The sequence below is a fragment of the Desmodus rotundus genome, chromosome 8, assembly GCF_022682495.2.
Source record: "Desmodus rotundus isolate HL8 chromosome 8, HLdesRot8A.1, whole genome shotgun sequence".
Taxonomy (NCBI): Eukaryota; Metazoa; Chordata; class Mammalia; order Chiroptera; family Phyllostomidae; genus Desmodus; species Desmodus rotundus.
In genome coordinates, this window is record NC_071394.1 from 28,175,528 (window position 1) to 28,189,073 (window position 13,546).

Here is a 13,546-nt window from a genome sequence, read left to right on the forward strand (position 1 = left end):
AAAAAATAGCTTTAACAGGTTGCACTTGAACAAGATTTGTCAAGAAGGCTGTGTAGCATAGTGGTTAAGCATAGATTATGATCATATAGGAGTCACATCTTGGCTCACACGATTTGTGAAAAGAAGTTACTGAACTTCTTTGCAGTAACTTCCGATGGTTTTTTTCTTTCTTTCATTCTTCTAGTCTTTCTGTGATATTTTCGTTTTTCGGTTCTCATTATTAGGGTCAGAAATTCATGGCGTGGGTGGGTGAGGAGTGACCTGGCTGGGAGCAGGAGGAGTGTTCCTGGTGCTTCATGCAGAAGTCTGTGGGCAGTCCACCCTTTCTCCTTTCCTTTGTTGTATGTAAAACTGTTGATTTTGATTTTTACGGAGAATGGGAGGCACCACAGGGAACTGTCTGAATTTACTTTTTCGGGACAGATAACTGTGATATTGCTACCTCTTTGCTAAAAGATGTGGAAAACACTGATTTCTTAGGGCTCTGTTGTTTCTTGGGATATGTTATGTGCTTTAGGAATGATGTTTATAATTTTAAAGAAAGGAGAAATTTAATGATGAAAATTTTTTCATTAACAAAGTTGAAATGGCAATAAGTATGGGGGAAAAGAGGTTTTCAGTTTTTACCTTTTAGCCTCTTCCTAGAGGTTTGATGTTTGTTAGAAGTGCTTGTTATCATGCTCTCTTGTAAGAATTTATCTAATATGGTATACTTACCAAGTTTTAAAAATATTTATTTTCAGTTAACAGAAGATGAAATTGCAACTATTCTTAAATCTACTTTGAAGGGACTAGAGTATTTACACTTTATGAGAAAAATCCACAGAGATATAAAAGCTGGAAATATTCTTCTCAATACAGAAGGACATGCAAAATTGGCAGATTTTGGTGTGGCTGGTCAGTTAACAGTAAGTGTAATAATTTTGGAAATACTTTTGGCTTATATGTTCAGGTTTGATTATGATTAGTAACTTTTGGGGGTATGGAAAAACTGTATGAGGTCTGTCTGGAAAAACTCCATCCATTCTTAATATAACGAGAACAGTTTACATGACATTGATGTAACCTGGTAGCCAAGGAGAGTGGACAGGAATGCACTCGTGTGAACAAAGAAGACTTCACCGTAGTAGTCATTGGTATATACACCATTGAGAGATCATGTGTACTGCGTGGCTGTGGCATTCTAAATGACTGGGTAGAGCAATGAATCTGCATCAGATTTTGCATTAAGCTTGAACATTCCTCCATGGAAACTATTCAGATGATTCAGAACGCCACAGCTATGGGCCACTGGTGATTGGCAGCTTCGTCACGACAAACACCTGCTCATGTATCACGTCTCATGCAGAGCTTTTTGGCAAAACATCAAATCTCCCAGGTGACTCAGCGCCCTCCAGCTCGGATTTGGCACCCTGCAACTTCTGGCTTTTCACAAAACTAAAATCACCTTTGAAAGGGAAGAGATTTCAGACCATTGATGAGATTCAGGAAAATACACTGGGCCAACTGATGGCAATTGGGAGAACTGTGAGAGTTCCCAAGGTGCCTACTTTGATGGGGACTGAGGCACATAGTCCTATATTCAGTATTTCTTGTATCTTCTTCAATAAATGCCTCTGTTTTTCATATTACATGGCTGGATACCTTCTGGGCAGACCTAGTATAACTTCATTGTTCTTGGGTAGAAGGAGCCATAATTTGAGTATTAAGTATTACTTTTATTTACAATTTAAGGGACATTGAGTGAATATGAAAATGTTTACTGTCATTAAAATGCTTACATGTTTGAAAAGGAAAGCTACATTTGTTCATTTGTGTAGCTTTCACTGTTATAATGCTGTCTTTAATGACTGTCTTTCATGGCGGTGGTGGAAGTAAGTTATTTGTGGACTCTTGGTTGTTTTAGAATTCAGAATTCCTAAATATGTCATGCCTGACTAGTTGAAATTTTAGGAAAATAGTCAGTTTCATTGGTAACCGGTAGTAGTTGAGAGTTTCACATGTATAGTTTTAAGAATATGGTGGCGAACAGATTCCTTACTGTTTCTGTACTATTATTTATGTCAGTGTAATGCTTTTGCAGGACACAATGGCAAAACGCAACACTGTGATAGGAACTCCATTTTGGATGGCTCCTGAGGTAATTCAAGAAATCGGCTACAACTGTGTGGCCGACATCTGGTCCCTGGGCATTACTTCTATAGAGATGGCGGAAGGAAAACCTCCTTATGCTGATATTCATCCAATGAGGGTAAGAAAATGATGTTTTCCTAAAAATGTCAGTGTTGTAAATGTTGCAGCGTTGTAATGTCAGTGTGAGTAAATATAAAGTAAATTAAATAAGTTCATTTGAATTTAGGTTCTGTGCAAAAAATAGTAAAATTATCTTTCAAAGATCAAGTGACTGGTAACACTTTTCCCACCCCGCCCCCATCCTTAATTGTCAGCAGAGAAGTGAAGGCTATATTTCTCTCTACAATCAATGTTTTCCTACCCAAAAGATATACCTGTAAAAACTTCCCTTGCTTTTCAGTAGAAGAAAGGGTTTGTAAGGTCACTACATTCTTCAAGTCATTGTCTTCTCAGTGGGGCAGTAGAGGCGTTGGGAGGAAACAGTTCCTTTCTACTCACCCTGCAAATTCTGCCTTCCTGTGTTTTTGTTTCTTCCCTTTTTCTTCTCTTATCTGAGGTTAATATTTTAAAAATGTTAATTTATTATTTCTAATACTGCTATGAACTTGTAAACAAATTAATCTTCTTTAGTTAGTGCTTACTGAGAAAATGTAATGTCTTTAAAAAAGTTTTTTTTTATTGTTGACACTATTACAGATCCACTGTTTTCTCCCCTTTGACCCCCTCCACCCAGCCCTCACCACCTCTGCCCTCCTTCCCCACCCCAGCTTTCACCACATTATTATCTGTGTCCATAGCCTGTGCATATATGCATATGTATGTTCTCTGGCTACTCTCTTCCTGTCCCCTGCCCCCCCCCCCGCCAGACCTATCAGTCCATTCCATGTATTCATGCCTTTGGTTTTACTTTGGTTGAAAATGTACTGTGTTCTTTTTTCTGAACGTTGTTATATGCTCTGTAAACTCCTTTTCCATGATACTTTTTGAATTTAAAGTACTGTATATCTTGCATATTTAAGTCTAATTGTCTGTGCTGTAGGGTTTGTGATGATACAGTTGTTGTGTTTATTAGCATGTGAATCTCAATTCGTTACAGATATCTATATTTATCTTTGTAAACTTGTTGCCCTCTAGTGGCTGTAGTCACCTCGAGAAGAAGGGATATAGGGAAAAAGGAGAAGAAAAAGAGAGAAAAGTGTGTGTGCACATGTGTGTAAAGAAGAGAAGATGGTATTAGTGTGACTGGAGAAACTTGTGTCCAGTATAGTTGGGAGAAAAAATAATGCAGTATTTTAGAATATCTGAAGAAGACTATGTTGGAATTATTTCTGGTGTTACAATGTTGTTATGGATTGAGTTTCAGTAATAAAGGTAACAGTGCACTCTACCTAACATGTTAAAAAATCTGCTTGCCATTTTAAAGAGAATTCATTGAGTAATACAGTTGTATGTAATCTGTATTATTTTTCTTGTGCGTATGAATTTTTTGCCCAAGTGAAAATAAAAACATGAATTATTTGTTTGAAATAATATGAAAAATATATACAAGGTTGGCATAAAATCAGCAACACAAATTCTCATTTCTTATTAGATGATCTTATCTCATTAGTTATCTTGGGCACTTGTAGTCAGATGGCTTTTGGGTACTCTTCAAGCTAGGTGTATTTGAGTCTGAGCTAGAGACGTAAAGTTCGTTATCCAAGGCAACCTAGCTAAGTGCCAGAGCTGGGATTTAACCCAGTACTTAGATTACTACTGTCTGCTCCCACTTGTGTAAATCTTATTTTTCCATTCAAATACTGTGTTTTTTCAGACTATAAGCCACACTTTTCCCCCCAAATATGGGAGGAAAATGGGGGTGCGTCGTACAGTCCGAATGTAGCTTACCTGGCTTGCTATAGGATTTCTGCTTTAAAGGATGTTATTAAATATTTTACCACATTTTTTGCTTCAAAATTTTTTTTCCTGTTTTCCTCCTCTAAAGCCTCGGTGTGTCTTATGGTCTGAAAAATACGGTAGTCTCTCTAGCAGATAGCAAAGAATTATTTGTGGCCCCTACCTTCCAGGGCCTTAAAATATCACTTGACTACCCTTTGAGTACGCCTATTCTCCAGGCCCACTTGAGACCCATGCTTGCTTAGGAAGAATTAGGGACAAGAAGAGGTGCATCAGGCTTGGATTATTTTCAATGGAATTGCCCCGGCCTAAATAGCCACAAGTTAATACAGTGCTTTGTTACCAAGTAAGCTTTCTGAAAGATGTGTTTTGAGTGTTATAGCCTAAGGGTTGTAAAGAACTTAAGATGGTACTAAATTAGAAAATGAAAGTAATTATAATAAATTGGAACTTGGCAGTTAATTGAGAATGGGTCTTTTGAGAGTGTTACGGGTGAGGTCATTTGTTTTACATGCTTTTAGTTTACCGTCTTATCAGAAATTGGTACTTCAATCATTCCTGAGAGATAATAAGAGGTTTTTTTGAGTATAGATATTCAAGGAGGAATTTCCTAATAAAAAGAGCTGTTAAAAACATTGGATTTGTTTGATGGCAAGGGATGAACTGAATTTGTTAGTTTTGATATAACTCTCTCTTTCTTTAAACGAGAAACTTGCAGTGTATACAAACCAAACCTGTACTGTTGTGGATAGTAAAACTTATCTGTATAGTAAAGGACACCAATGAAATTCACATTAACACATGTAAAGCTTTCCAAACAGACAAATGAAAATGTGCTTATAAATTTAGATCCAGCTGTTAGATTAAAATTCTTGAGTAATGGCAAATGGAAGTAAATCCGCTCAAAACGTTAAGTGAAACAAATTTTATTAAAACTCAAGTTTATTTTAAAAAGTTAAATATGAAGTTACCGAATTAATTTTGTTAAGTTAAATAAATAAAATATTAAAGCAATTTAATTTTGAATTCAGTTAACCACATGCTTCTGTGGAGAGCAGTCTTCTCAGCCCTTTAGGAAATACAATTATAAAAAAATCAGGAAACGAGTGAAGGATCATTTTTCTGGGTATCGATCACTGTTCCCCTCCACCAAACCCAAGCGCCTTTTCTTAGACATCGCTGAGACCCTAATGAGTATTAACACAGCTTTGCTTTTGTTGTGTTTTGTTTCACACGCCTGTGTGTTTGGTTACCAGTTACTCAGCATAGTGACGGGTAAGAAACAAACTGAGTCAGACTGGGGACAGCAGGCAGAGGGACTGCTGAAATCTGACATCAATTAAAGGAAAGAAAAAAATCAAACTGAGAATTTTACTTTTGTACAATATGATACTGAATGGGTATTGCCTTTCAAAAATAAGTTGTACAAATATATATCTTAGGGAGATTTATGTCAAATGTGACTTGAGACCATTGGAGGTATTTTATTTATTTATCTATTTATTTATTTATTTATATTTGTTTGAGAAAAATAAACAACTTTATTACATGAGCTGAGATAGGAGGGAGGAGGATTTATTTACCTTTCTGGGCCTTGATTTTCCTGAGCTGGAACTCCCAGCTCCTTACCCTTCTAGCACATGACCATCAGCTCGGCCACATTGGCCTGGTCTTGAAGCAAGGCATGCAGCAAGCTTGCTCTGCTGAAATTGCTCCTCTAGAAGACGGCTTATTTTCCCTTTCATCATACTGTTTCTGAATTATCTTTGTTTTTGTTTAAGTCTCTTCCTCCTCAGGAGTCAGCTTGGCCCCCATTCATTCTTGCAGCCCGGAGCAATGCCTAGTGGGGCTCCTACTACTGTCTGTAGGCTGTGCTGTCAGTGAGCATGATGCAGTTCTTTACTAGGGTCTTGGTGAGGACCAGCGTGTGGTTGGGTGTGTTGTCGGCAGCATCAGTAATCCTTATTTTGCACGGACAACACTCTTGAGCCACAGGCCAAGCTGCCCACGTCCACCTCTTGCTACCAATCCACACGCACACGTGCAGGTTGTGTGTGTGGTGGGGCCTGGAGGCACTGAAATGGCAATTTTCTGGGAATTCAACTTACGTACAGCATGACAATTTCTGTTCAAGAGTAAATTTGAAGTTATTTTAGACTAAGAAATGTCTGTGTGTGTATGTGCATATATATCTCATACCACTTACGAAGAAAGGAACCCTGTAGATACTTGCAACACAGAAAAGGTATTTTTGATGAATGATGTTTTTGAAAATGTTAATTTTCTTTCTTGAACAATCTTTTCCTTAATCTTGGTATTTTTTTCTAACTAGCCTCTCACAACAGGCCCCCCTCCCCTTTTTGTTTGAGAAACGTAGTGAGGTAAATGCTCCCCTACGTGCAAGGCAGGAGAGACCTTAGACAAAAAAGTCGCTCTTTTTAGTGCATGTTGAAAAATAAAACACAGAATAGCTTTCTGCCATCACAAATCACATGGCATTACTCTTTTCATAACCAAGTATACTCCTAGCCCAACATGATTTCTTAAAAAAAGAAGACATACAAAAGTAGTTATATCCACAACTAAGGAGTTAAAAACTGAGTTACCCATTTTTTAATTAAAAGAAAATCCATGATCTCCTTCTTGTGCAATTATTAGTAAAATTTGATGGAGCAATTCCAGGAGACTGGGCTTGGGTCAGGGTGCGAGTTGAACCACACCCAGCACACCTGCACATCTCCCATCTCCCAATCCCTGCTGTATATGGCCCAGGAGACATCTGGGCCATTTCAGTGTGCGTGCATGGCCCTCGGAAGATTCCTAACAAGCATTCAATATGGGTCAGAATCTTTATTTTACTGGGGAATGAAGGAAGGAATATGGGTGCATTAAGTCACAGACTTCAACTTTGCTGGTGGGAATGTCCTGGATGAAGATCTCTCTCTTAAAGCTGGAGATAGCAAGGCCAGCCTTTTCCTGTGGTCCGACACCCCCTGTGGGGGTGCTGCACCAGATTCCCAAGATCCTGGGCCAGGAGCATGTGAGCAAACCACACTTCTGCCCCACCCAGCAGGGGTGCTTTCAGACTTTGCCTTCAGTACTCATGCTTACAGTATTGTCAGGGACTATAGCTTTTCATAGTTGTTTTTTTTTTTTTTCCTGTTGTTTCTGTTAAATTTTGGCTTGAATGACATGTTTCATGCTTATGAGGTCCACTTTTTGCTTTCTACTTTATACTTTTACTCCTCATGGTAATTTCCTGGGACTACTATAACAAATAGCACAAATTTGGCGGCTTAAAACAACAGAATTATATTCTCACAATTTGGGGGACCAGAAGTCCAACAATCAAGGTGTTTATAGGGCTGCACTCGCTGCAGAGGGTCTAAAGGAGAATCCATTTTTTGTCTCTCTCAACTTTTGGCGGCTGCCGGCATCCGTGGCGTGCTTGGATTGTAGCGGCATCACTTCCCTCTCTGCCTGCATCTTCATACTACCTTCTGTGCTGTGTGTGTGTGTCTTGTCTCCTTTTGTCTGTCTCAGATTTTCTTCTGCTTTTCTCTTAAAAGGGCATTTGGGTAATCCAGCACGATAGTCTTCTTTTAAGATCCTTAACTTAAATATATCTACAAAGATCCCTTTATTCCAAATGAGATCACATTCAGATGTTCTGGGGATTGGGATGTGGACATATTTTGGGGGGGAACATTGTTCAACTCAGTATACCCCCTATGATCTATTTTCTTCGCTTAAGTTACATATATTTTAAAATTAATAATGACCGATTTCAGGACATATCTCCTTGCTTTCTATTGTCATTTTTTATTGTGGTAAAATATACATAACATAAAAACTAGCATTTTAACCATTTTTAAATATATTGGGTTGGCCAAAATGTCCATCATATTTAAAATAAAAGACACATTTTTCATTTTCACCAATGACTTGTTGATTTGGATATTTTGAGTATGTTGGCTATCTCCTGTGTGGTATAATGGTGATTGTTCTCAATTAATATGTCTACTTGACTAAGACAATCTACAGATTCAGTGCAGTTCCTATTAAGATACCAGTGGCATATTTCACAGAACTAGAACAAATATTCTAAAATTTATATAGAACCACAAAAGGCCCTGAATAGCAGTAGCAATCTTGAGAGAGAAGAAAAAAGTAGGAGGAATCATGCTACCCAATATCAAACTATACTACAAGGCATAGTAATCAAAACAGCCTGGAAATGGCATAAAAAAAAACCCAGACATATAGATCAGTGGAACAGAGTAGAGAGCTGGAAAGAAACCCATGCCTTTATAGTCAATTAATATTTGACAAAGGAGGCAAAAACATATAATGGGCTAAGATAGTTTATTTAATATCTAGTGTTGGGAAAATCCGACAGATACATGAAAAAAAAGAAACTAGACCACTTTCTTACACTACACACAAGAATAAACTCAAAATGGATTACAGACTTAAGTGTTAGACTTGAAATCATAAAAATCCTAGAAGAAAACATAGTAAAATCTCAGACATTTCTTGTAGCAACATTTTTTCTGATATATCTTCTCAGGCAAAGAAAAAAAAATAAAAATAAGCAAACAGGACTACATCAAACTAAAAAGTTTTTTTCACAGCAAAGGAAACCATCAACTAAATGAAATGGGAGAACATACTCGCTGATACATCTAATAAGGGGTTAATATCCAAAATTTATAAAGAACTTTTAAAACTCAACAGCCAGCCCAAACAATCCATTTAAAAAATGGGCAAAAGACCTGAATAGACAGTTCACCAAATAGGACATACAGATGGCCAATAGTTACGTGAAAAGATGCTCAACATCACGAATCATCAGAGAAATGCAAATTAAAACCATAATGAGATGTCACCTCACACCTGTCAGAATGTGGTTCCGAAATGGCTATTGATGATAGCTGTTTTCTTCAAATGGCTATCACCAATAAATTAACAAACAGCAAGTGTTAATGAGGATGTGGTAAAAGTGGAGTCCTTGTGCACTGTGGGTGGGAGTGCAGACTGGTGCAGCCACTGTGGAAAGCAGTATGAGTTTCCTCAAAAAGTTAAAAATGAAACTGCCTTATGACCCAGCAATTCCACTTCTGGGAGTTTATCCAAAGAAACCTGAAACACTAACTTGAAAGAACATAAGCACCCCTATGTTGATTGCAGTGTTGTTTACAGTAGCCCAGATTGGGAAGCAGCTCAAGTGTCCTTCAGTAGATGAGTGGATAAAAGTACTATGGTACATTTATACAGTGGAATACTACTCAGCCATAAAAGAGAATATTTTACCATTTGCAACAGCATGGATGGACCTGGAGAACATTATATAAGTGAAATAAGCCAGTCAGAGAAAGACACGTACCATATGATTTCACCCATATGTGGATGTAATGAACAAAGTGAACTGACAAGCAAAATAGACTCCTAGATAGAGAGTGGGATGACAGCTCTGGGGGGAGGGTTAAAGGGGTAGAGGAGCAAAAAAGGAAGAGAGAAAGAACTTCTGAGCACAGAAAACTGTGGTGATTGCGGGAGGGAGGGGTTGGTGAGGTGGAAGAGGGTATGGGGGGATAAATAGTAATGGAAAAATACAATAAAAATTATGTAAAAAAAAAATTTTAATGACATCTTAGTAATGAGACCTAACACTCTTGAAACTTATGTGCCATGTAATTGTATGTATTTCTATGGTGGGACATAACTATGTTTCCATGACTATAAAATTTAATGACTAATATTAAAATATTTTTGAGTTAGTATTAATCTTAAAGTGGAAGAAATGCATATTCTGATGTGGAGGCAGGGAAGTCAAACTCTGGGTCAGTTGGAGAGTGTTTCTGCTGTCCTTCATTGGTTATTTTACGTCAGAGAAACTAATGTTGTTTAACTGTGGATGTTTGATTTTTCAGGGCAGGTACCCTGGGATTCTCTTCTGTATTCTTTTGCGTCTGTTCGTCTTTCCTTTATTTCTTTCTACAAGTATTTAGTGCACACTTGTCATGAGGCAGCTGGACTTTGAGGGCATAGCGGTAAGCACAGCAGATGTGTTTCCTGTTCTCTCGGAGCTTCAGGTCCAGTGGTAATTAGAACTCTAATGTTAGAATTATTTAGCTTTCCTTTTGTGTGGGTTTGTAGGGGGGATATGTGTTCAGTTTTTGGAATATAAGACCATACGCTGTTACAACATTTATTTAATTTTATGTATGTATGTTACAGATTATATAGGATCATATGGCTATAGGTGAGAATTTTATGACTTTTTCATTTCATATATCACTTTTTTTTCCCTTGAACTTCTCATTTTCCTTTTAAAAAATTTTTATTTATTTATTTCTAGAAAGAGGGAAAGGAAGGGAGAAAGAGAGGGAGAGAAACAACAATGTGTGGTTGCCTCTCACATGCCCCCTGGGGACCTGGCCCGCAACCCAGTCGTGTGTGTGTGTGTGTGTGTGTGTGTGTGTGTGGATTGGGAATTGAAGCAGCCACTCTTCAGTCCCCTGAGCCACACCAGCCAGGGCTTTTCTTCTTCTTCTTCCTGTTCCCGCCTTTACTTCTTTTGTTCCCTGTGCCCTGACTGCACGTGTACGTGAGCGCTTACATGCTCCCTTTACCACCTCTGCTTTTCTTTCCTTATGCTTTTGTTTCTTTTCATATTGCCTTTTTTCTTCCCCGTCTATCCCCTACATTTTCCTGCCTCATTATTTTAGGCGATAGTCTGATTCTAGTAATCACATTTTCAGATCACAAACAGCCAAGGATCCAGAGGAGTAGGGCAAATTGGATCATTGGAGAATTTCAGTACTGCTTCCAGAACATATGGTTTTTAACTCTATTTGAAAGTTAAAGAGTTTTTCTGCCCTGTGGTCCTAATACATGAGGGAGTACCAAGCATTCCAACCCCTAAATTGGGGGTTAAGGTTTATTACAGTGACAGTTTCAACATTTTTTGTCCAGTTGGAGTTACTATTTTTGAAGAGATGAACAAGGAAGGAGAACACAATGCGCAGATCTCCACTTCTCCTGGTTGAGCTTGCTGAGCTCACCCCGGAGGGTTTCGCAGGGAAGACACATTCCCACTGTTAATTTATATTCAAACCTGACAGTGGGTGTTGCCAAGTGCTCTGCAAACCTTGTTAGTTTGGTAACTATTGAGGAAACAATCGTCATTTTCCTACTGACGTACAAATTACATGGGTATATCATTAGTATTGGAGACATTTTTTATTAACTATTACAGTAAGAATCATTGAAAAAGAATTATATTGGAATCCATCTTTTTAAGATTTTAATGTGGGATACTGACAGAGGCAATATTTCTCTGTATTGGTGTGGGAGCACTTAAAGGAGAGAATTTAAACTGATTTAGTAATGACTGAAAGATGGCATTTCATTTCAGGCTTTTTTGACTGGGGTCGCAGTGGGAAATATATTTCACGTTGTGACCCACTCTGTGCGTGCGCACGTAGAGCAGAGGCTGTCTTTGCTGTCTGTGATCCATTCCGATTTCTGTCTTACCAGTCAGGTCTCACTCTCTCTCCTTTCATTCTGTTTCATCCTTTCCTTCCAAAATGTAGGTGGTTCAAATCTGTTAAATCGATTTCATGACCAGTATTAGTTTGTAACTTGCATTTGTAAAGGAAAAAAAAAATCACTGAGCCAGGCTTTGGAAGTCAAATTCTTCTAATCCATAATGCTTCCATTGATGCCATATAGTAGTAGTGTGACCTGGTGTTTGAGATTTTGAGTCCTGAAACAATTTTATTATCTATGAGTTAGTTTGAAAGCATTCTGTGTCCATTTCAGAGACTTATGTAAATGAGCAATATTTGTAAAATGCTAAATACCATAAAAATATTAGGTAGCATTATTAAGTTACTTTTCAAGTCTCACATTGAGACAGTATGTTCAAGTTCTTGCAAGAGGGTTCCTATTTATTAATATTTACTATCTTCACTTAAGGAGCTTTTGGCTGTGGAAAGGATCAGGCAGCTGCCTTAACATCGTTTCAGGTTGTCGAGCAGAGTTGAAGACATTGGCACTTGACACAGTACCCAGGGGAGTTTTCTGCCAACCAAGAGAGGTTGCTGAAAGCTTGTAAGCCCTTATGGCTGCTGAGATGACGTCTATAGCCTTTACTGAAAAAATATGGAAATAAGGAGCCCATGAGGACAGAGATACATATGGGCACTCTCTTTTCTAGCCTCAGGCCATCAGTGAATTTAGATGTTTTCTACTTCATTTTCACTATGCGCGAGCCCAGTGATGGAAACCGTGATTCACAGGAGAGTTGAATGAGCTTTCTCTGGGGCAGAGAATTCAGTGAGTGGAATCCCAGAAATTGTATTTAAATTTTGGTGTTTGTGCAGATGTGCATTTTTCTGGTGGTAGAATTCATAATTTTCATCAAATGAAAACAGGGATTCCTTGAAACAAGAGTTTCTTGACCCCAAAAGATTGAGAACTGTGGCTCTCAAAATCGATGACCCTCGAGAGTTTTAAGTCATATTGTATATTTAGAGTATAGTCTTGTTTATTCTTTACTTTATAACAGCATATCACTGTTCTGTGTTTTAAATATGTATATATATGTCATCTATATGATTCTCCCCCCCCATAGTCTTTTACTTCTAGCAAGGGGATAGTTTTAGGTTTGTCTAGTTACTGTCCAAAGTTTCTCATTCCACTGTTTTAAAAAAAGTCTTTCTCTGAATTCTCTTATCACTTCTTAACTTACTGTGTGTTATCATAGTTATTATGTGGTCTTATTTCCCCTAGTAGATCTAAGTTTTAAATGCAAGTGTGTTTAATTTCATCTTTGTGTGTCTAGTTGAACCTAGCAGAGTGACCTACACCTAAGAGCATCAATAAATATTTTTGTTCAGTATGTGCTCAATTACCTTTCCTATCTCAAAGATACTTCTTGAATGTTAATATAGTTTTTAAAAATTTTATTTATTGATATCAGAGAGAGAGAGGAAGGGAGGGCAGAGAGAGAGAGAGAAAGAGAGAGAGGGAGAGATTTGTTGTTCTACTTATTTATACATTCATTCAGTGATGTTTTTGTATGTGTCCTAACCGGGGATTGAACCCACAGCCTTGGCATATGGGGACGATGCTCTAACCAACTGAGCCACCCAGTCAAGGCTGGGGTGTTAATATTGAAATCTGGGAAGCTCACATTCTTCTTTCTTACAATAATAATTTTGTGTTTTTATCAGAGTAACAGTGAAATAAACTAAGAAATGAAAGTGAGTAAATGATAATTAAATACAACTTGAAAGGCCTGTCGTCACTTTTTGCTTGACTTTCAAACTTATACTAAGCACAGTTTGTTTATTTAAAACTTAAATTTAAAATTGATATAATTCATATACCTTTTTATGTACTTTAGATCCTGTTCCCTTGTTGAGGAAGATCAGAAAGACTAGTGTGAGCACCCTTATAGTGTTGGCTTCTGGATAGTAGCTTTGTTTGCTAATGTGGATATAATTGC

General features: G+C 37.7%; 1 protein-coding gene across 2 annotated transcripts in view; it reads left to right on the forward strand.

Moving 5' to 3' along the window:
- The window catches only part of STK3 (serine/threonine kinase 3), a 251,200-nt gene that overhangs the window by 60,530 nt on the left and 177,124 nt on the right, over nt 1-13,546 (forward strand). For both annotated transcript variants that reach the window (XM_024572314.4, XM_045204882.3), the window contains exons 5-6: nt 744-908; nt 2,084-2,251. In XM_024572314.4, coding sequence (XP_024428082.2) covers nt 744-908; nt 2,084-2,251 — 333 coding nt within the window. The remainder of the gene's footprint in view (nt 1-743; nt 909-2,083; nt 2,252-13,546) is intronic.